This window comes from Diabrotica virgifera, chromosome 6 (assembly GCF_917563875.1).
Source record: "Diabrotica virgifera virgifera chromosome 6, PGI_DIABVI_V3a".
NCBI lineage: Eukaryota > Metazoa > Arthropoda > Insecta > Coleoptera > Chrysomelidae > Diabrotica > Diabrotica virgifera.
The window spans coordinates 77,646,988-77,670,647 of record NC_065448.1 but is presented as its reverse complement, the minus strand read 5'-3'; the positions used below and the strand labels follow the sequence as shown (position 1 = coordinate 77,670,647).

At 34.7% G+C, this 23,660-nt stretch overlaps 1 protein-coding gene across 1 annotated transcript; it reads right to left on the bottom strand.

Moving 5' to 3' along the window:
- Window positions 1-20,980: 20,980 nt before the first annotated feature.
- Window positions 20,981-23,539, bottom strand: LOC114343912 (trafficking protein particle complex subunit 4). The gene is made up of 2 exons (XM_028294755.2): window positions 23,296-23,539; window positions 20,981-21,466 (listed from the first exon to the last, which is right to left on the bottom strand). The coding sequence occupies exons 1-2, from the start codon at window positions 23,468-23,470 to the stop codon at window positions 20,991-20,993; spliced, it is 651 nt and encodes a 216-aa protein (XP_028150556.1). The 5' UTR covers window positions 23,471-23,539; the 3' UTR covers window positions 20,981-20,990.
- Between the last annotated feature and the right edge of the window lie 121 nt (window positions 23,540-23,660).

Sequence of the window (23,660 nt, the reverse complement as noted above, 5' to 3'; positions counted from 1 at the left end):
AAGAAGACATATGTTTTAAGATGCTCAGTTGCCAATAGTGTGATCTGACTTAATCTCCTTGGAATATATTAGTTCTAATATCCACACCAAAGAAATATATTACAATTCTTATTATCACGAATAATCTTTACATTCTCTAGATAGCAACAAATTTAACTATAACCGCTTCGTTTGATTATAATGTACAAATCAATTCTGAGTTTTCTGGGCCAGAACTTCTAATTTATTACTTATTCAAAATCGCGCAACACTGTAAGAAAAAGGTTCGTTCGAAGAGTAAAAAGCTTGCAAGAATTTTGATGAGATGGAAGAGTGACTCTCCTTGAAAATTTTTCAAATAATTAATACAAAATTATCTGCTAATGACTAAACCCTGGAAATGTGTGTCCTTTCGTGAGCACTTTGTTAACTTTCAGGTGGTATAAATATATTTCAGAAATACTAGCCGTAACATAGTAATTTAGTAAAACGCTGGAAGGCACTGATTTCACGGTAGGTTTAAAATTTTTACCGCGCTAAAGAACTGGGCTCCTTTTAGATATAACATTTTTATTGGACTGCGCGTGCGTGCTAAGGTTATTGCAACTTTAATAATTATTTTCAGTGCAAAAAAAGCCTGAACAATGTTCAATATAGGTGATCATTGGTCAGCGCTTTATTTCCTATCGAATACAGTCATTTGTTTTAAAGATTTCGATCAATGAGGTGCCAACATCTTTTTTTTCGTGCTTGAATTTTCAACCCTTAATAAAAAATAAACTACAGCTGATCAAAATCTGAAACCAAGTGATCAATGCTGTACAAACCGTGAGCAAAAGATTGGTATAATTATTTTTACGAAATTCGATCAATGAGGTGCTAACATCTCATAACCCATATCCCTCTCTCCCACATCACTGCAATGACATGACATTATGACAATGACAATTGCCAGGATACAGCGTTGCCAGGTCCATAAATTTGATCCTAACCTAACCTAGATTGTTTGTTATAGTAGGTGAGCAAAGTATGCAAAATTTGCAGTTACTCGAGCGTTATGGGGACCTATTGGGCTGTAAAGAGTAGCTCCTAAAACCAATAAAAGTTGTTGTTTTCCATAAAGTGGGGGACTTTCCATTTTTTAATTTAATTTTCCATTTCAAACAATCGTTTTTTCAAACTTACTTATTTTTACCCATGATACTATAAAAATAACAAGACAGTATCTTCCCGTAGCGCAAATACGTCCGAGTTCGCGCATCGCATGACGTAACTGGAGACCGGAATTTGAATTCTTGTTGTTAGCTTATAGTCCAGACTGTATCGTCGCCCCCGTTAGGTAATATATTCCGATTCGATTTTGTTGCACAAACTCACTTAAAAAGAATTCCTTATAACAAATACACAGAGTGTCAGGAGGTGCCGCGGTCGGAAAATTGTTTAAACAATTTTTTTAAACAAATTCAAAAAATCAATTTTTTCACTTCAAAAAATAATTTTTTTTACTTCGTATAATTTTTTTTGATTCTTTGGGTCATTATGAGCCAAAAAGGTCTCTTGTAATTTTTCTCTAAAATTGACTGTTGTTGAGTTATACTCGATTTAAAATTTGAAAAACGCGAAAATGGCCATTTTCAAGGCTTAATAACTCGGTTAAAAATTATTATTATGAAAGTAAAAAAGTGACTGAATTAAAGTTGAAAGCCCCCCCACAGGGGGGACAGGATTCTGGAGAGATTTTGTCATTATTTTATTACTGAGCTGTTATTTTTAATAATTGTCAACAAAAGAGCGCTAAGTGAGGCAGCTGTCAATGCGAGTGCAAGTGGAGATGCACCATTAGACGGCCGGAATGATGAATCTCTTTCGCACTCACTATTGACGGCCGCCTATATGCAGTTAGCGCTCATTGTTAATAATTAAAAATAACAGCTTAGTAATAAAATAATGACAAAAATTTCTTCAGGATCTTGTAGGGTGGACTTTAAACTTTGATTTGGTCACATTCTAACTTTCATAATAATAATTTTTAACTGAGTTATTAACCCTTGAAAATGGCGATTTTCGCGTTTTTCAAATATTAAACCGCGTATAACTCGACAAAAATAAATTTTAGAGAAAAATCAGAAGAGACCTTTTTTAAAAACTTTTTATATACTTGGGTTGGTTGGTGTCACGGACTCCGCAAATTTTGTAATCCATTTTAAAAATAGTTCTAGGCTACCTAGACACCTGAAATTTTCAGGATAGCTTAAAACTAGCTAACAATGCAGTATTTTACTGCTATTATCCAGGGTGATTAATAATTAGTGGGGTGAAGCTCCGTAGATCCGTTATAGTAATGTATAGCGATAAAACTTAATAACAAAAATTGTAGCGAACTTTGAGCTTCACATTACAAAATTAGTTAGAATGTTACAGGGTGTTCGATAACATAGTGGCAGACCAAACTTATGTTTTTTTGTAGATAGAACACCCTGTATTTTATTTTATATTCGAAATCTTCGTAACTTTTCGATTACAAAAATATAAATGTTTGGTATGTTATACGGGGCATTTACAAAGTTATAACCAATTTTATATGAAAATCGTAACAAGTTTAATTACCTGTATAAATAAAAGCTAGCACAAGGTAAATGGTTTGTTGACGTAATATTTTTTTATTTATTGTCAAAATTTTCGTAAATGGTTGTTTTGCTAATTTTCTTTATATTGAATACAGGGTGAGTCAAAACGCAAGTACATTATTTTCTCAGTAATTTTAAATATGACACCCTGTATTTTATATTATTATCGAAAAGTACCATTACAATACTATAATTTTTGTATAACATTCCCTATGTGTAAATTTATTAGTTTTCGAGATATTTTCATTTCTACGAGCAAAATTATTAATAATTACGGGTCTAAATCTTTCCAAATTTTAAGTAAGCCATGACTGAATAATTGTCTAAAACTTTTACGATTACTGATTATCAATCTGTAATCAAAGTTATCTACAAGTTTTGTTATTAACTTTTATTACTAGAGGAAAGGCTGTAAAAATGGGCTGGTCTTGTAATATGGGCTAGGTGGGTTTCACAGCTATTCGTTGCAGATCTCTACATTTTGACTATTTCAAATGGTATTTGACGAAGTTAAACTATCACCGTAGCGATGGCACCACTGTGGTAGATATTTCCCAGTTTATAATAATTTTTTGTCGGTTGGTGCGAGTGTCAAAACTTTTTCGGGTAAGTTGATAAATTCCAGTATTTAAAAATAAACACGAATTTCAAAAAAAAAGTCTGTGTCACGTTGAAGCTCTATTATTAGTCTTTGATATATGCTAATGAGTTTTCTTCAAATTGTCTGCTTTTAGACATAACTTCTTTTGTTGTGCAAAGCAAGCGTGTTTACAATATGGGCTATGCCTCTGTTTTCATTATGGGCTAGTGGCCCATATTTAAAACAATGTAGCAATGTAGGCAAAACGAAGTAGGAAAAGGCAAAGAAAAAAAAGGAAAAGAAATAAAAAAGGAAAACGTAAGCAGCTTACCAAAGTCACAAAGAACCAAAAAAAGAAATCGGTTTCTAGTAGCGAGGATAGGGAGGAATATGTGCCTGCAGATGATGAAAGCGATTAGAATGAGTTTCCTTCCACACAGCCTCCACAAGACGCAGCTGACGTGTATGTTTTGCGAAGTACTTTTTTCAGAGGATGATCTTGGTGAAATATGGGTCAAGTGCTTCTGTTCCATTTGTGGGCACATAACGAGTGCGCTGGGGCCGAAAAAGAAGAATATGTGTGTGACTTTTGCAAATAGTTTTAGCCTATGAGTTATTTAATGTATTTTTTGTATTTTAGATATTAAAATATATTTGTCACGCATTTATCTCATTTCACACAAATTTAAGACACATTTTTCGGGGTAGCCCATATTTAGGATCATTATTCAAACGGCGCAAAAGTACAATTTTTCATTATTTATACATTTAAAACAGTTGTATATTTTTAATCGATTTGCACTTTGGGCAGGTTATAAGTAACTAAATGTAGGTATTCTTGCACACCTTTGGAAATAAAATAGAATTTTTATTCTTTTTTTACAAAGAAAAATAAAATGGGTAGCCCATATTTGCATCCTTTCCTCTATCTATTACTTATAACGGATCTACAAAGCTTTACCCCACTGACCAATTACACTGTATGGATAAATCGATTTTTTTTAAATTCCAAACTATTTTAAAAATGTGACTAATGCAATTATATTTTAAAGTACGTTGATAAATTGATATCTACAAATTGATGGTCCCTCAGTGGCATTAGACTGCAGATCTAGAGGTCCCCAGTTGGAAACCGGCTGTTGCGTATCTTTTTTAAATTGTTTTAATAAATAATTAAAAAAAGACTCACTCTAATGGCATATAAAACAACATAATGCTATTCTACATCCCACCAGAATGAAAACAATGGGAACTTTCTCTGGTTACACCTCCGAGGCTTCTACAATTTGCAAGCCATACGGATGCTGAGACTAAGGAAGATGAGGGAATCAGTGAGAGCAGCCTATGTGCTTCCTGATGAGAGACTAATAAGTTTCGAAACCGGTAGAGGTGCTTGCTGCACTCTCTGATTGGACTAGAATTTGGTTCGGCTGTATTTTCGTTTTGCAACGAAATTGAAAATGGTTATTCATTTTTGATTTACATTTACTCTGATTGGAGTACGAAGGGAACTATTCTCGTTGGGACTTTAACGCGCTGAGCAGATGGGACGTGAATTGCAAATTGTAGAATTCCTTCATCTTCCTTAGTATCAGTATCCGTATGGCTTGCAAATTGTAGAAGCCTCGAAGGTGTAACCAGAGAAGGTTCCCATTGTTTTCATTCTGGTGGGATGTAGAATAGCATTATGTTGTTTTATATGCCATTAGAGTGAAAACTTAGTCTTTTTGCTAGCAGTTGCCGCTAAGGCATCTATGCCATTTCGTTCGTTGCAATCCGGGGTTTTGTTTTGGTCGGGGAGAGCAGCATATGTGCCTCCTGATGAGAGACTAATAAGTTTCGAAACCGGTAGAGGTGCTTGCTGCACTCTCTGATTGGACTAGAATATGGTTCGGCTGTATTTTCGTTTTGCAACGAAATTGAAAATTGTTATTCATTTTTAAATAATTAAAAGTATATATACATACTTAAAATTATATATACCATTTTAAACAACCGTGGTATTATAAAAAATACTATTTTATACTGGTGTAATTTTTGGAATCATAATTAGAAATAACAATTAATACACCTACTAAAAATTCATATTTTATAAGTTAATTATTTTTTCCAAACATGTGTCCTATATGTACAATAACAAAACCGTGATATTATAAAAAGTACTTTTTTATTAGAGTGTAATTTTTGGAATTTTAAGCATGTTATCGTTAAATCCTTTATCGTTAAATTATTTTATATTCTTTTCTATAAATAATAAAAAGGTTTTATTATAAAAAAGTTCTTTTTTATAAAAGTGTAATTATTTGCTTATAATGATCCAAACAATCTAAGAAAATTGAACGAATCGAAAAAATTAATGTTTTGAATTTGTTTAAAAAAAATGTTTAAACAATTTTCTGACCGCGGCACCTCCCGGCACCCTGTGGATTTGTTATAAGGAACTCTTTTTTAGTAAGTTTGTGCAAAAAAATCCAATCGGAATAATTTACCTAACGGGGGCGACCATACAGTCTGGACTATACAACCGCGAGCAATTCAATCTAATCGGAAATCATTCGGTCATTACGAACCATTACGAACTTGGGTCTCCAGTTACGTCATGACTCCATGCGCAATATATTATCTTGTTATTTATAATATCATGTTTTTACCCAAGGAATCCAAATCTGCAATAAAAAATGGGGGCTCCTATTTAAGATTTTAAAGTAACCCTCACCCCACCTCCGTGGGGGGTCGTGTTTGGTGTAATTTGATAGATTTTTCAGCAATATTAAATACGTGTATTTTTCAGTTTTTCGATCTGATGTTCATTTCGCGAAATATAGCGGGCTTCGTATTTAAAATTTACTCCCCACCCCTCTCCGCGGGGGTCGTGTTTGGTATCATTCGATAGATTATTGAAAAATATTGACCACGTATTTTTTAGTTTTTCGATCTGACGTTCATTTCGCGAAATATTCGCTTTTTTGTGACACTTTGTGATTCGCATATTTCCTTGCTCCTTGTTCAAATCGTCAGATTTTTAAAATATACACTGTTTTGCATGTACTTAAATAATGTAGGTAAAATGACTTTCATTTAACTGTTTTTTGTGTCTTCTGTAAAATTAGGATATTTTTACATTATTTCATTTCTAGCTACGAATTGTTTCTTTGTGTCTTGGTTGTCATTATATTTGTGTAAAGTACCTACCTAAGTAATTCTTGGTTTTAACAATTAATGTATTTTTTTTTATTTTACTTGCTTTGAAATAGAGTAATACAGTCTACTTGCTTCGTATATTATATTAGTATACCTACACTCAATTCAAAGCGGAGAAACTAGCGTGTTCTATATTGAACACGCTACATTGATTACCTACCCTCCCCCTCACCTTCTGGTGGCTTTATATGTATGTTTATAGAGTTCATCGTATTTGCATAACGCAATGGACAGGGATTAACGACACACAATCTCTGATATATATTGCAAGAAACAGAGAGTTAATGGAAAATGTGATCGCTAACAACCACTAACGGATTTGCATCTGAAGGAGAATTAAATCTCCCGAGAATTGTGACAAACTGCAATATGATTTAAATAACTTCCTAGAGTGGTGTAAACGAAATGGCTTGCAACTTAATTCAACTAGATGTATACCGTATACCCATGACTTTATTCCGTTCCAGAAATGATATTGTTTTGACTATAATATTGGTCACTAGTACACTCTTGAAAGAATTTCCCTTTTTAAAGACTTGGGGGGTCACCCTTGATACAAACTTACAGCTTTCTCATTGTATAGATAATGCTGTTATTAAGGCTATCCAGATGCCTGGTTTTATTGGATGTACCTAGCCAAGATTTCACAAATATTTATTTTAAAAATCGTCTACTGTGCCTTGGTCCATCCCCATCTTGAATATACCTCGTGTATAATATGGTCTCCTTTCTATGGACTACATATTAATGCCCTTCTGTTGGTTAAACACATTTTTGAAGTTATACTTCTTTAGGCACGAGGGTGAATTTTTACATTCCCTGGCACATGCGCACACCGACAGTATATTAGTCTTAGTCGCTCAAACGTTATACGGGATCGTATTGGGTGTTAAAATCATCTGTCAATAATTGTTGGAGATTATGGATCAACAAATCTGTATATTAGTTTTTATTGTTGTGATCTCAGAGAAAAAAGCAAGTTTATAATTGTAGTGACTTTTTAAAGAGTTTTAAAAGCGACAGGTACGTAATAATTGTAAATGTTTCATTATCCTAATAAAAATTACATAGGTACCTACCTACTTGGAAAATTTAAAATGAACCTATCAAAATAGCATGTAATGCTTTGATTTACATAATTTGATTACCATTAAAATGTCTACCAATATTCACCTAATATATTGTTTTTTACTCGATGCTTTATTGTATTTTAATGTTTCAATATTCTACAAAAATCAAAATAATTTGGTTAAATTCAGAACTGTCAAAAGTTTAAACCGTTTAGCTCGTCGATCTTCCCACATGATGCAGGTGTCTCCGTGGGTAGAAGTATAAGAAGATGAATGAATTCCAATACTAACTACGCAAACATAAGCGGGTTCGAACCCCAATAAGAACTTTAATTTTTTTGTTTTTTTTATACATTTTATCATGATACTGTTGGGTTATTACTGTATTGATTTATTTATTTGTGAACTATTACGCAAATTGACTTTTAATTATTATTAAATAAATAAAAGACTTACTTGAAATTGTTTAATTTATAATACTTACAATTTAACACTTAATTTTACAATAATATATCTAATTTATTTTACACTTACATACTAACTTATTTAATTCATTTGCAAATATTTATTTATCTACTTTAAAAAACACATTTCAAGCCCGTTCACAAAAACGTAACAATATAACATCGCGTCGAAATTAGTAACTGACTCACTAATTTCAAATCCCCTATTTATATATTTTATTACAATATTCCAGAATAAGAAAGACCATCACGGAAGAGCCCATCCCATTCTAGAACAACAATCGAAGGGTTATTTACACAAATATCAAATAAGCATTTTCTAGAAAGAAATATCGAGGTTAATATACCTGTTAAAAAGGTCTCGGTCATAAATCAAATTATGTAAACAACCTCTCACAATAAATAAATAGGCAAGGAGCTGAAAACAGTCGCGTGACAAAATCACGTCACATTGCCCCCTCCTTAAAAGAAGGTTCCTCCTGGAACCCTGGCGGAACTCGAACTGGATGCCGGTATCTGCAACTGGACCCTCTTCTACAACTCCCAGTTGTATAAAAGTGGCAAGGGACGGTCTTCGCTCCGCACCAGTAACTATGCGGATTGCAACAGACTAAAACCTGGACATCGGTGTCTTTAAAGATTTCTTCCACCATATTGCGGACAACTCTCCAGTTTAGTTGGCGGCATTCTAACTTTGGCATGGCTAACTTTTGCACGTCGGACTCCAACACGTGCTCTCTCAATTGAATTAAGGCATCCCATACATCTTGGTAGGTAGGTTGGTCATGGACAGTGTCTTTTGTTACCAGATAGAATAGGTAACGTGATGCATCTTGGAGTTTCAATGCTTTGCCAGGAGCTGGCAGTTGGCATTGAAGTTCTGCAACTCGATCAAACTTCCTTCGAAAGGCAGATGCCAACCCTCGTGCGTCTTTGATACTGGCCGGGATGGTATGGGCCAGTGAATAGTCATCGGGAAGTGCGAGTAGATCTCGCTTTTCTTCATTGGTAACACCATGTCTCGCTTTACCGGTACCTCCATAGGCCCCCATGAACTCCTCAAACGTGAGGTCAGGTATTTCTCGAACTTGGTTTACTTCCACTTCTTCATCTACGTCGTGGTCTCCCTCGTACGGCGCCAACCGGTTATGGTGGACTATCATCGGCTTTCCCCTAGGAATCTTGCTTATTCGGTAGATAACGTCATTAATTTTCTTGACAATGAGGTACGGACCTTCCCAGAACTGCTGCAACTTGGGAGAACAACCTGTTCGCTTCTTTGGATTATAAAGCCAGACTTTGTCGTTCTCCTTGAAACAACCCTTCTCGGCTTGGGTATCGTATCGTTTCTTCATTCGGTCGCTAGCGATCTGAAGATTAGAACGGACCAACTCATGTATATCGTCCATTCTTCTTCGTAATTCATTCACGTAATCCTCACCAGCAACATCTTCTCCAGGTCGACATCCAAACTCTAGATCACAGGGTAGACGCATCTCACGTCCAAATAGGACTTTTGCTGGTGTTTGGCCAGTTGATTCATTAACAGCAGATCTATAGGCCATTGCGAAGAACGCAAGGTACTGGTCCCAGTCTCGTTGATGATTGGACACCATCTTTGTCAAATACTTGCCGACTGTCCTATTCATACGCTCCACCATTCCATCCGATTGCGGGTGATAGGCCGTGGTTCTTGTCTTCTTCATGCCTAGTTTATCACAGATTCCTTGAAATAGATCGCTCTTAAAGTTCCTTCCTTGGTCACTATGGATCTCCAGAGGTACTCCGAATCGGCTGATACAGTCTTTGATTAGCACATCTGCAATAGTGGCGGCCTTCTGGTCTGGAATTGCGTAGATCTCAACCCACTTCGTGAAGTAATCCATTACCACCAACATGTATTTGGACCCATTGTCACTTTCTGGAAATGGCCCGGCAATATCCAAAGCTATTCTTTCAAACGGACTTCCAACATTGTACTGTCTCATAGGAGCCTTTCTTTTCCGGTAGGGTCCGTTACTTGTAGCACAGGTAGTACATTTCTTACACCAGTCCTTCACATCGTCGGAACTATTCATCTAATAAAATCGTTCCCGAATTCTCTGAAGGGTTTTCTTTACACCAAAATGCCCTCCTGATGGACTGTCGTGTAACTGACGAAGTGCTTCGGCTACTCTGCTTTTTGGAATCACCAACTGTTTTCTCCTCACTGAACCACCATCATTTTCTATTACTCGTTTAAGCAAGCTGTCTTCCAAGATAAATGAGTCCCACTGGGCCAATACGTCTTAACTACTGAGCTTAGGCTTGATATTTCTTGCCAAGATGGTCGACGATTTTCTTCTTTCCATTTTCGAATCTTTTGTAAAACTGGATCTTTTTCTTGTTCTTCCTTGATCTTGGTAGGCGTCCACTCGTCGTTGACCACTGTTGTTCTTAGCACTGCTGCTTCCTTTGACTCCGTTTTGTTGCAATGGGAACACTCTGCTGGGCACGGTCTTCTAGATACACCGAGAGAAAAAAATTCTTGACATAAAGAAACTTTACTAATATTTAAGAAAGATCGACTTGGCATATTGCCTAAGAAATATATCTTTGTATGTAAGATATAATTTTCTAAAATATTTCAAATAAATTCTACTACAGCCAAAGAAATATATCTTAAACATGATTGAACTATCACTTTCTGGCAAACTTCAAATCCATTTATCAGAAAGAAATTACACTTGATGTTAATTAATTTTATTAGTCACAAAAATATATTTTCTACACATTAGAAAACTATTCTTTCTGAGCAATAATATTTCTTAGTAAGGAATATTATTATTTTACTATTAATAATTACTTTATTTAATGTTAAAAAATATATTTCGCAGAGATAAACGTATATTTAGAGTTAAGTTAATATTTCTTGAAAATAAAGTGATATTACATACGGCGAAATAAATCATTGTGTTAAGGTAAAATCATTATTTATTAATAAAACAAGATATAAAACGTTATTATTACATACAAATATTTTCTCCACTCTTAAACCACTGACTTCTACACATCAATAAAGGGATGGAGAGGCAAATCCAACTTCCTCAAATTTTCCTTCTTTTGTTAATAGCAGTTTGTATATCAGCAATTCACTAAAACAAAATCATTATGTAGAAAGAGTAAACTTACTTTAATAATTTTTTTTTTATAAAGATATAGATATTTATTTTGACAAATTTAGGAAATACAAAAAAAAACAAATACTCGGCCCCACATAAGAACTATTAATACTAATAATAATCAATCATATTTAGTTCAAACATGGCATTATTTAACCTATACATCTTTGTTTATTTTTTTTCTTTTTGTTAATGAAATATTAATTATTTATCTGTATAATATTAAGTCACACAATAAATATTGTTTAGCTAAAACAAGAGGGAAAATACAACCAATGTAAAACATTGAAGCAGACATAATAATATGTAATTTTCTTAATTTTTATAATCTAAAAGAGACAGCATACCTAATCATTAAGACATTTTATTACGGGAAAGTATTATTAGTTTACATCTAAGTCATTTAATACATATTAACTAATTCACGGTTTTCGGCAATAACATTTCTTAACCATAAACATATATTTCTTTTAGACTAACTGATTTATTTATCTTAAATAAATTAACAGAAAAAATCATCAGCGTTGCACCCGCCATGTTTGATATAGCGTTGTATTGTATATTTTTATAGAAGACGATACATTCAAGAAACCTATTAAGGTTGATGCATAAGTATACACATTTTTAAAAAGGTACTTACATGTATGAAGTTCTACCATTTCTGGAAGGCCCCGCAGTTGGTTAATAACTCCTTTCTTAATATTGTTCTGAAGCTATATATTATATCACTCTGTCACAGCTTTAAATTGTGGCATATTTCCCAGTTAGAATAATAAGCTCCTTTATTTCAGAGTCGTCCATCATTATACCTAAAAAGCATATAAAGATACTATTATGTTTCTATTTTAACCATTCGGATACGCAACAATATTATTATTACATCTTAAATTACTCAATTTACTTTTATTTAATACCTATATATATGTACGTACCTTCAAAATATCCGTTAATTTTTAAAGTACACCAATAAATCCAACATCCATCTATATTAACATGAACATATCACGCCATCTTGACAAACACTGACGACTAAATCATAAATAGTTAATCTGCGCAATTCTTTTGTGGAAGAAAATCTCTTTGCAAGTAACATTTCGACATTAATGACAAAGTTTTTATTTTATAACCACAGTTACTAGGGAGGGTATTTCTGAAGAATTATTTCTTGTGGTTTAAAATATTTATTTGATTGCAAGAAAATTTCTTGTTCACAAATATAAATATGGATTAACTTAACATTATATTTCTTATACTGCAAAATATTTGTAGTTTTCAATTTAAGAAATAAAAACTTTAGGATAAGAAAATTAAATGTAACCATTAATGCATTTCTTAGTATTGAAGAAATTATTTGTAAGAAATTATTGAGGTGTGTTTAAAAAACTCGTTTCTTTATACTTATGTGAACCGGTATGTTTAAGTTAATAAGATATGTTACCTTTTAAGAAATATTGCTCAAAGAAATCGGTGTTTTAGGAGAAAAGAAATTGTTCTCTCGGTGTAGAGAATCAGCGTTCCTGTGGCTAACTCCGGCCCGATGCTCGATCTTGAAATCATATTCTTGAAGTCGTTCAATCCATCTGGCTATCTGACCCTCTGGATTCTTAAACTGCATTAACCATTTAAGGGCGGCATGGTCGGTTCGGATTAGAAACTTTCTTCCGTAGAGGTATTGATAGAAGTGTTCCACTGATTTTACTACTGCTAGAAGTTCTCTTCTCGTGACGCAATAATTTCGTTCAGGTTTTGAAAGCACTTTACTAAAATATCCAAGGACTCGTTCCTGTCCTCCTTGAATCTGCGACAGCACTCCTCCAATTCCCACATTACTTGCATCCGTATCTAAGATGAACTCTCCTTCTGGCAGTGGATACCCTAATATTGGCGCTGTAATTAAATACCTCTTCAATGTTTCAAAGGCCGTTTGGCAGTCTCCATCCCAGCAATAATCCCTTGCTTCCTTTGTAAGTCGCGTTAATGGCTTAGCAATATCTGCAAACTTCTTAATGAATCTACGGTAGTATGTACATAGTCCCAGAAAACTTCTCACTTGATGTTTATCAGTTGGTTCAGGCCATTCCTTAATGGAATCGATTTTTCCTTTATCCACGGCCACTCCTTCTTTGCTGACTATATGACCTAAATAATTGACTTTACTTTGAAATAGCTGGCATTTCTTGGGGTTTAACATTAACTGGGCAGATTTAAGTCGATTAAAAACGTCTTCTAAATTCTTCAGGTGGTCTTCAAACGTCTCCCCCAAAACGATTATGTCGTCTAAATACACCAGGCACGTTTTCCAAGATAACCCTCTCAACACATTTTCCATAAGCCTCTCAAATGTCGCAGGAGCATTACAGAGTCCAAACGGCATAACGTTGAATTCCCATAATCCAGATCCCGTCGTGAAGGCCATCTTCTCCTTGTCGGCTGGATCCATTTCTACCTGCCAATATCCAGACTTCAAGTCCAACGTAGAAAACAATTTACTTCCAGCTAATGTGTCCAACGTGTCGTCGATCCGAGGCAGAGGATAACTATCTTTCTTGGTAACATTGTTCAACAAACGGTAGTCCACACAGAACCTCGTAGTTCCATCTTTCTTCTTGACCAGGACCACAGGAGAGACCCATGGGCTCGTAGAAGTTTCTATCACCCCGTCTTTCTTCATTTCTTGAACAATCCTTTCAGCTTCCTCTCTCTTCGCCTGTGGTAATCGTCGAGCAGTTTGACGAATTGGCCTAGCGGTACCAGTGTCAATTTTGTGTTTGACAACTGTCGTTCTACCTGTCTTTCCTCCTTTCGGTACGAATGTCACGATATTGCCTAAAAAATTCCCTTAATTTCCTTTTTTCCATTTGATTTAGAGATTGGCCTGCAACTGCAACCATTTGGTCGAACTTGTCGTTGGAATTATCTGATGTTGTCGTCTGCCGGATTATGGACGTCACGGGTACACAAGTTCCTACTTTTGTCTCCTTCTTGATGGTCACTGGGTAGTCATTGACATTAATCAATCTCACGGGAATTTCTTTAGCAGAAGTAACCAATTCCTTTCCAATTATGATTCCTCGGCCAACCTCCTCGTCGTGGTTCCATGGCTCCATCATAACAGGTGTTCCTTCTTCTACAATTCCCTGTAGCCGCGCTACGATGATCGTTTCACTCCTCGCAGGCACAACTGTATCTTCTTTAATGGCTGCTAGCACAGTTCTGTCATCATGTGGATGAAGAAATACCTCCTCGTTGCCAAATTTGATTACCCTATTCTTAAAATCCAATTGAAATCCATGCAAATTCATTACGTCCATTCCTAATATAACATCTTCTTCGATGTCTGCAACTATGACAGTATGGACGAACTTTTCTGCTCCAATCCCTAATTGTATCTGGATTTCTCCATGGGTGTTGGCGTTTTCACCTGTGGCCAGGGCCGGCGATAACGGGCCTGCAAGGGATGCACTGCAGGCGGGCGCCCCTGTTCAGGGGGCGCCAAACTGAGCTTTTTGTTCTGCTGGTGCTATACAAAATATCGATTTAAAAAACCGAAGGGCGCCTATGCTAGTGTTGCAGGCAGGCGCCTTATAGCCTAGCACCGGCACTGCCTGTGGCAGTCCGCAGTCGCAACCTCGTTGGTAAGAGTTTCTTACGGCTGTTTAAAACTGACGGTCGTATAATGGTCCTGGTCGCTCCGGTATCCACCAACAATGTATACTTTTTACCATTTATTTCTCCATCCACATATATACTATCTTCACGACATTTCAAAGAAGCTATTAGTATGAGAGGGTCTTTGGAAAAGTTGCGGGTCGAAGCTGCCCCCCTAAGGCCGACCCGTTCTAGTTTTCCTGCTGGTGAATTTCTTGATTGTTATTGTACCTAGGTAATTAATAGTTTAACAGAAAATCTGTGTGTGCGACAGCGGTCTATATGGAATGTACATAATACACATTTCGCACAGTCACGGTATGCTATTAACGAAAACATTGAAATAGATTAGAAACGTGGGAACATAATATATACTGTAATCGACACCCAAAATTACAAATTAAATGACTCATTTATAAAATCATATCAGCAAGAAATCCGATCTCTGACCGATAATCACTATGAGCCATTTGTCTGTGAGAAATGGCACTATAAAGTGTAAAATCTGTGAAGTGATTATATTAAGTTTTGTGTACACCGAATAGAACCCTCTTCATAAGCACCATTAGGTATTTAAGTAATTATATTTTATATTTTAAAATAAATTCATATTGAAAAATAATTTTTAAAATTTATTGAACATAGTTAGTCAAATTTTAGTTTGTAAAAGTATTTTTTAGTAAGTAGATTATTTTTTAAGTGTACATTATGATGAACAGAACAATTTTATTTAAATGAAAAACAGGTGATCTTGAATGATGAATGAGTGTTATATACAGGGTGTCCCAAAAGTAGCGGAAAGGTCGAATAATTCGCGAAATGAACATCGGATCCAAAAACTGAAAAATATGTGTTACATATTTCTCAAAAATCTATGCAATGACACTAAACAAGTCCCCCCACTCCAACCCTTGGCTGTGGAGCGGGGGGTAACTTTAAAATCTTAAATGGAACTTCCATACTTCCAAATGAAAAACTAAAAAACACGTGTTTAACATTTTTCAAAAATCTATAGAATGACACCAAACCCGATTTTTCATTCCACACTCTGGAGATAAAATTCTTAAATAGCAACCCCCGTTTTTATTGCAGATTGAGTTTCCTCCTCAAAAAATAAGTAACATTTATTCTAACCTTTTTTTAGAATTGTTGACGGATGGCGCTATAATCGGAAAATGCGATTTATTTGAGCCATCTATTAACGATTCTAAAAATGTTTGGAATATATGTGACTTATTTTTCATAAGGATTCTAAATCTGCAAAAATAAAGGGGGCTACTTTTTAAGATTTTAAAGTAAAAAATTGGTTCGACACATACTCATGGTTAGTCTACTCGCCAAAGTTGAAGGCAGGGCTTTGCAAGCATTGTATTCTTTTCAAACCGGTTTTTAAGAGAGGCGCATTTGGTTCTTTTATAATAAAAGCTCATCAAGACTACAAACATTTTTAAGATGCCCGATCACATGAAAAGAGTAGTTGGCATCTAGAATCTACAAGCAAGGCCAACAGTTTTTGTGATTCGATCGAAATGAAAAAGAAAAACATTATTGGGCAATTGGATAGTGGGATTAAGAACTTGTGAATATCAATAGGAAAAAACTTAAATCGCGTCTTTCATTTTTTGTGGTACCCATGACATTTCCATTTAAAAACTTGGTCTAGTATTTAAATGTATGAATAATTTCTCACAATAGGTTTCAAACTAGGTTTTTTAGGTGGTTTAAACTACAGTAGACTCCCTCTATAACGAGAACTGAAATGGTGGACTAATTATCTCGTTATATCAACAATAATATGGAAATGTTTTGATGCCTCTTACGTAGTTTATTAGGTGTCGATGGTCAACGCACAAATCAGAATTGGCAGCACCGCGTCGGAGGAATTCCTCATTGACACCGGGCTTAGACAAGGAGATCCTCTCGCCCCCCTGCTGTTTAACTTCGCACTAGAACATGCAGTAAGAAAAGCTCAGCCACAACTGACAAACGGATTTGCCGCCCAAGGATCAAAAATACTATTGGCCTTTGCGGCGCACGTGGACACAATTACACAATCCACCAGAGATGCAAAAGAAGTTTTCAGCATATTCGAGAACGGAGCCAGTTGGTCTTAAGGTCAACGAGGACAAGACCAAGTACATGGTGGTTACGAAGAACCCATCAAGACCAAGGGTTAGACAAAACGTAACAATTAATGAATACAACTTTGAAGTCGTCAAAGAATTTAAGTACCTGGGAGCGATCATAACATCTGAAAATAAATATGAAAAGGACGTGGCAGCCAGGATCATTGCAGGAAACAGGGCATGTTACTCATTAATGACCCTTCTTAAATTAAAAATACTCTCAATACCAGCAAAAACAAGAGTATATAAGACAATAATTCGTCCCACAATAACGTATGGAAGCGAAACATGGACTCTGAACCAGTGGGAAACGACAAAATTACTGGTACTAGAAAGAAAGACACTGCGGACTATCTATGGGCCTTGCAGAGAAGAGACTACAGGAGAATGGAGAGGAAGACACAATGATGAACTCCAGACAATATATGGAGATGAAAACATAGTACGCTACATTAAAGCAAACCGAATACGATGGGCGGGTCACATGCTAAGATCGAGTGACGAAAGACTTCTGAACGCCACATTCTGGGAAAGGCCCGATGGCAAAAGGTCAGTTGGTCGATCAAGAAAGAGATGGAAAGACGCAGTAGCCAGTGACCTACGCAAAATGGGAGTACAGCAATGGGAAATAGCTGGTCAGGACCGACAACAATGGAGGGAAATAGTAAACGCGGCCAAGACTCACATAGAGTTGTAGAGCCAAATGATGATGATGATGGTCAACCTGAACAGTGAACAATGAGACTTCGCTGTCATAAATTGTAAATTTCCTATAATATTCAATATCGGTCGATAAACAGGCAGAAGTTTATTACAGGCGGCCGAGTTTATTACAGCACTAGCCTCGATAATAAGACAGATGTTGGGCATTTCTATGTACAGGCAGTTGGGGCATTTATTTATTTATGACCATTACAACGCTAAAAACAGGTAAAGACACGTATTTTTCGATTTTAATTTTCCTCGTTATAACCAAATATGCCTCTTTATAGAGCGTTATAGTTCAATAGGAATTTCATGGGACCACCTAATGTACCTCGTTATAGAGAGAGTCTACTGTATATATTGTTATCCAAAATATACAAAATGCAATGTGCAACATCTTCACGTTTGGCTCCCCCCTAAAAATTTTTATATGGGCGCCCTTGGGCCTTGGGCAACTACAATGATGCAGGTAGGTATTCTTAATATCCTAAATATTATTTGGTGTTTGCCGTTTCATAAATAAATAGATATTAACAAAAAATGCTTACAAAACTATAATTATATGCGAGTGAATTTTATGTATGGAAACCCTTAATTATATCGGAAACAGCTTGGACGATTTTTATAGATTTTTGTGGGTAAGGGTCAAGGTTCATAGGTAGGGGGTCAAGGTTCATAGACAGAATATTTACTAACCTTATGTAAGTGTCTTCTAATGCGACCGGTATTATAGTCGTAAATACATTGTTGTCAAGATCTTCCCTTTTTCTGGAAATCTAATGAACTTTCTTATTTCAAATAGAACACCCTGTATATTTTTGCGTTTTGAAATCCTTAAGAAATACTGATTTTTCATGTAATATTCCCTATACCTAAATGCCGTAATTTCGGAGTTATTGCTACATTTATTTTTAACAAATTTTATAAACAAATTATAAAAATCATTTTTTTTTTCGGCCCAGGCAGACATTATTTTAGGTTCTTTGGATCATTGGGAATAAAAAAAAAATTTTTGGAATTTTTCTCTAAAGTTAATCGTTTTCAAGTTATAAACAATTTAAAACTGAAAAAAAAATCAAAAAATGTCGATTTTCAAGGCTCAAAAACACAAGTAAAAAATATTATTTTTTAAAATCACATAGTACCTACCTACATTTTTTTTTAGTTATTATTGCAGTCCGATCGCCCGTCCTATCATAAGCGCTTCATTAAAATTACAATTAAAAAAAATTTTTTGGAATAAAACATGCCAAAAATTCTTATAGGGAGCTGATAGAAGAAGGATTGAACTTGAATATTATACACACTTCGTAATTTCAAAAATTATATTTTTGACTTGTGTTTTTGAAACTTGAATATTGTCATGTTTCGCTTTTTTCAGTTTTAAATTGTTTATAACTCGAAAACGAATAACTTTAGAGAAAAATTACAAAACACCTTTTTTGTTCCCAATGATCCAAAGAATATAAAATAATGTCTGCTTGGGCTAAAAAAAGTTTTTTATAATTTGTTTATAATTATTTTAAAAAATAAATGAGGTATAGGGAATATTACATTAAGAATAATCAGTATTGCTTAGGGACTTCAAAACTCAAAAAATGTACAGGGTGTTCCATTTGAAATAAGAAAGGTCATTAGATTTCCAGAAAAACGGATCTGACCACAATGTAATTACGACTACAATATCGGCCGCAGTAGAAGACCCTTACCTACCAAAACCTATAACAATCGTCCAAGCCGTTTCCGAGATATTATTTGGAATAAAAATAAAAAACATTGTTTTTACTTATATATTATTTACACCTTTTTCTATTTGCTCTGACAAACTTTTTAAGTTAACATCAAACGTTCAAATTTTATGGGCATCTCCAAAGAGTAGAAGGGATCCTTTAGAGTTTAGAGCATAATCTGCATATAACTCATATATTCGTCTGAGTAAAACATCAACTCCAGTATGAGTTCTATTTGAGATAATCATTAGTTTAACACCAGTCAAGGTTTGAAAAGAGTTTAATCTGAATGGAAGGATTACGACAAGGAGACCCTCTCCTCTATCAACAACTACATTCAATCTAACATTGGAAGGAATAATCAGGAAAAGCGGAATAAACATGCAAGAAACAATATTTAAAAACGGCCACCATTTGCAGATTATCTAACACTATTAGCAACAAACAAGAAAGAACTACAAAAGTTAATGAAAAACATAATAACAGAAGCCAAAAAATTGGGACTTAAAATAATAGAAGAAAATCCAAAGTATATGATAATGGGAGAGATAAAAAAAATGAAAATAACATAGTACAAATAGATGGAGAAAAAATATACTCGTTCAAAACAGCCTGAGAAATTAATTATCTAGGAGCCAAAATAGATTAAAATGGTCATGAGGAAGGGGAGATAAAGGCAAGAGTAGCTAAGGAAATAAAAAGTATGGAGGATTACGCACATTAATGAAATCCAAATAAGTATCAAGAAAAACAAAAATCAGAATTTATAAGACTATTATCAGACTTACAGTAACATACGCATGTGAAACATGGGTGCTGAAAAAATCAGAAACAGACATTTCAGAAAGATGGGAGAGAAAAATGCAAAGAGCAATATATGGAGGTGTGAAAATAGAAGGTCAGTGTCGAAGAAGAACCAATAAATAATTGGAAGAACTATATACCTAACAGCCAACGATCACGACGATGATCAAAGCACAGAGAATACGATATTTGGGGCACATCGAGAGAATGGGAAGTAAAAGAATGCCAAAAATGGTACTCTCACGAAGACCAATACAAAAGAGAAGGAAAGGCAGGCAAGGAAAAGATGGAAGGACAGTGTGTACGAAGACCTGAAGAAAAGTAACATTGAGAGATGGAAGGAACTATTTGCATTGGACAGAAGGAGATGGAGGGAGGTAGTGAAGGAGTGTATAAAAAGACTGAAGTGTAATTAAATAAAATTTATAAGACTAAAATAACATGTGATCAAAAATGTAAACATTTTAGCCCTATAGGCCTACATGGCCTGTTGAGCTTAATAAACAAATAAATATTACCCATATTCTGTGATTGTTATTTAATTTGATTGTTATTAATACTCATGTTCTGTAATTGTAATGTAAAAATTTAAATAAATTGTAATTGGGCTTTGCTGCTTCATAAGTAAATAGATATTCATAAAAAATGCTTAAAAAAATTATAAAATTAAATATATTATTATTAAATTTTTGTCGTACTTCTTCTAGTTTTTTGTACTTCGTTACCTCGACACCACATTTGAGAAATATGGATACTTTTCTTCATGTTAAATATATTATATTTATTATAATAAAAAATGTCTTTGTTTTTACAGATGAGGAAGTTAAAGTTGGGAAAATTGTTTTAAGAGAATCTATACTTATTTGGAATAAAAACAAAAAAACATTGTTTATACTTATATATTATTTACACCTTTTTCTATTTGCTCTAACAAACTTTTTAAGTTAACATCAAAGAGTTCACATCTTATGGGCATCTCTAAAGAGTAGAAGGGATTTTTTAGAGCATAATCTGCATATAATTCATATATTCGTCTAAGTAAAACATCAACTCCAGTCTGAGTTCTATCTGAGATAATCATTAGTTTAACACCAGTTAAGGTTTGAAAACAGTTTAATCGGAATGTGTCAGCTTCAAGAACTTCGATACCAGAGGACTTCTGTTCTGGGCTGAGTTGACTGGCTATTGCAAAGAGAGGATAAAACATACTTGCTAAAAATATCTTTTCATTGGTTGTCATTTTAGGTCTAGCGAATTGTAGAGTAACAGGATAGTTTTCTTCCTTCTCAATGAATTCTAAAGCATTAACACCATTATCCATTTGTAGTCCAGTAACTGGTATACCATTTACTGAATTTAATACATGGCCAACTAAAATAAATCGATAAATAATCAGATATTATGGTTAGTTAACCCTAGAATACTAATACTCGTAAAATATTTGACATCTAAATATTTTCTGCTAAATTTCTCAACAAGGAAAATCCACGAACTTGGGTTCCACAGTAGCTTTCTCTTTACTACTAGAGTAAAGGGACGATTCCGAACAAGACCGCAAACTGCAAACCGCAGACTGCATCGACAGACCTACTGGTTCATATGGTGTCTTATGAGCTGTATGTCGAGTAGAGCGGCACTGTTGCCGCCACACGCAGAACGTCGCCACCGCAGATCGCAGTACTGCACCAGAACCAGTAGTGTTGCCGACCGCAGAGCGACAATCCGTATTTTTGCTGATTCCAAATTGACTGAAAAGTGAAAAGAATTGAATTTCTTGTGAAAATGAGTATTTCAAATGAATAAGAAGAGCAATTAATTAATTGTGTAGCAAAATATTCAGTTATTTACCACGCAAGCTTCCTTCAAATTGTCTATTTTTAAATAGAGACCTAGTTGACTTCCTTTTTCTTTTATAATGCAAAAGTAAAAGATTGTCGTCATCTTCTTCCATCAAAAGATATAACATAGGTTTGTTCTAGCAAACAGTCAAACTAGTCAGAAACCGGAATATATCGGAATAGGGCTTGCCCGTGAATAAATAAATAAATAAAAAACCGTCAGCAAACAGTTGGTCAGTGGGAGAACATAATACAGTCACCAGTGCTATCCCCTGTACTCGCGCTGGTCCACTATTCGCTGATGGTTTCAAACCGTTTGAAACTGGTGCTAGAACAAACCTATTAATTCATCGTTGTTCATTGCGTCTGACATCATACTTATACGACTTTTAATATTATACTATTATAAATTCCCATCGTATAATGCTGTTGTCGCTATTATGTAGATGCAGTGCAGTTCTGCTCGGAATTGGTCTGACCGCAGACGACACTGTCGCTGCAGTCTGCGGTTTGGGGTCTGCAGTCTGCAGCCACTTTCGGAATCATACCTTAAACGTTGTTGCATAAATGTCAGATAAATTTTGTGAGGAAGTGTGCAGATTAGGTATCCAGTCGTAAACATTATGAAGCTTTAGTGTTAACAGTAGTAACATACGCCGTCGCCGTCTAGGTACAGCATAAAGATTGTTATGCATTGCGATTCATTCTCCAAATACACTTCTCTAAGAAATTAATGCACTACGTTAAAAATTGGTCATTTTTAATGTCTCTAATCTCCTAAACCTGTTTGGGATTTAAGTGATGTTTTAACATGTTATAGCCTTATTCTTTAACAATATCGCAGTAATAATATTGTAATATACAATCAGATCCTCAACCAGATAATCCTAAGGAAAGAAATATGACAGTATGCTATTTCTGCCCTAGCTGTCTAAAGGTACGATTCCGACAATAACTGCAGACAGCAGTTACAGTTGTCACCATGGCAGACGTCTTTACTTTACTATTAATTTGTATAATTATTAGCAACTGACGTTGTGCTGGACAGCAATTGCAGTTAGATGTTGGAATCAAGTCTCATACAAATTAATAGTGCAATGTAGTGACATCCTTTAGACTTTAGAAGAATGACATCAAACTTTTGTGTACACAAACTACACAACAACTGCTGTCCAGTATGCTTATTTTCTTAGAAGGTAATAATATTTATGCAGACCTTAATATAAATACTGTAATTTTATTAACTACTGTGAGAATATAAATTTTAGTTTTTAAAATGTGTTTTAATTAATGCAAATTTTACAATGTATTAGTATTAAAGAATATTCAAATCATATTAGTACTCTAGAGTTGAAATGCTACCTTGAATCCCATCTTTTTGACCAAATTCCACAATAATTTTTTTGTTTTCAGAACGTAACTTGATATCTAAGGGGTAAGTAAACTTTCTTTCCGATTCGATTTTTGGGACAACATTGTCGTAATTAAAAATTAAACCCCCAGACTTTGATACAATATAAATACCGTAAATAACCATTTTACATTAGTTGATTAGTTTTGTTTCAATTATTTGACATTATTTACTATTTTACTAACCTATTTATTTTATTAAACGTCAACGTCAAACGAGATCCCTCTGAAGATAGTTACATTTCCAGACAGCATTTCTCAAACAATAATTTTTGACAGGCAGTCACTTTCTACCCTTATCTAATATATTAGTTCAC

Bases quoted from the DNA above. Each gene is read 5' to 3' on its own strand.
- LOC114343912 (XM_028294755.2), bottom strand. From the start codon at position 23,470: ATGGTTATTTACGGTATTTATATTGTATCAAAGTCTGGGGGTTTAATT. The intron at 21,467-23,295 runs GTAGCATTTCAA...GATTTATTTTAG, and splicing joins TCAAAAAGATGGGATTCAAG to TTGGCCATGTATTAAATTCA.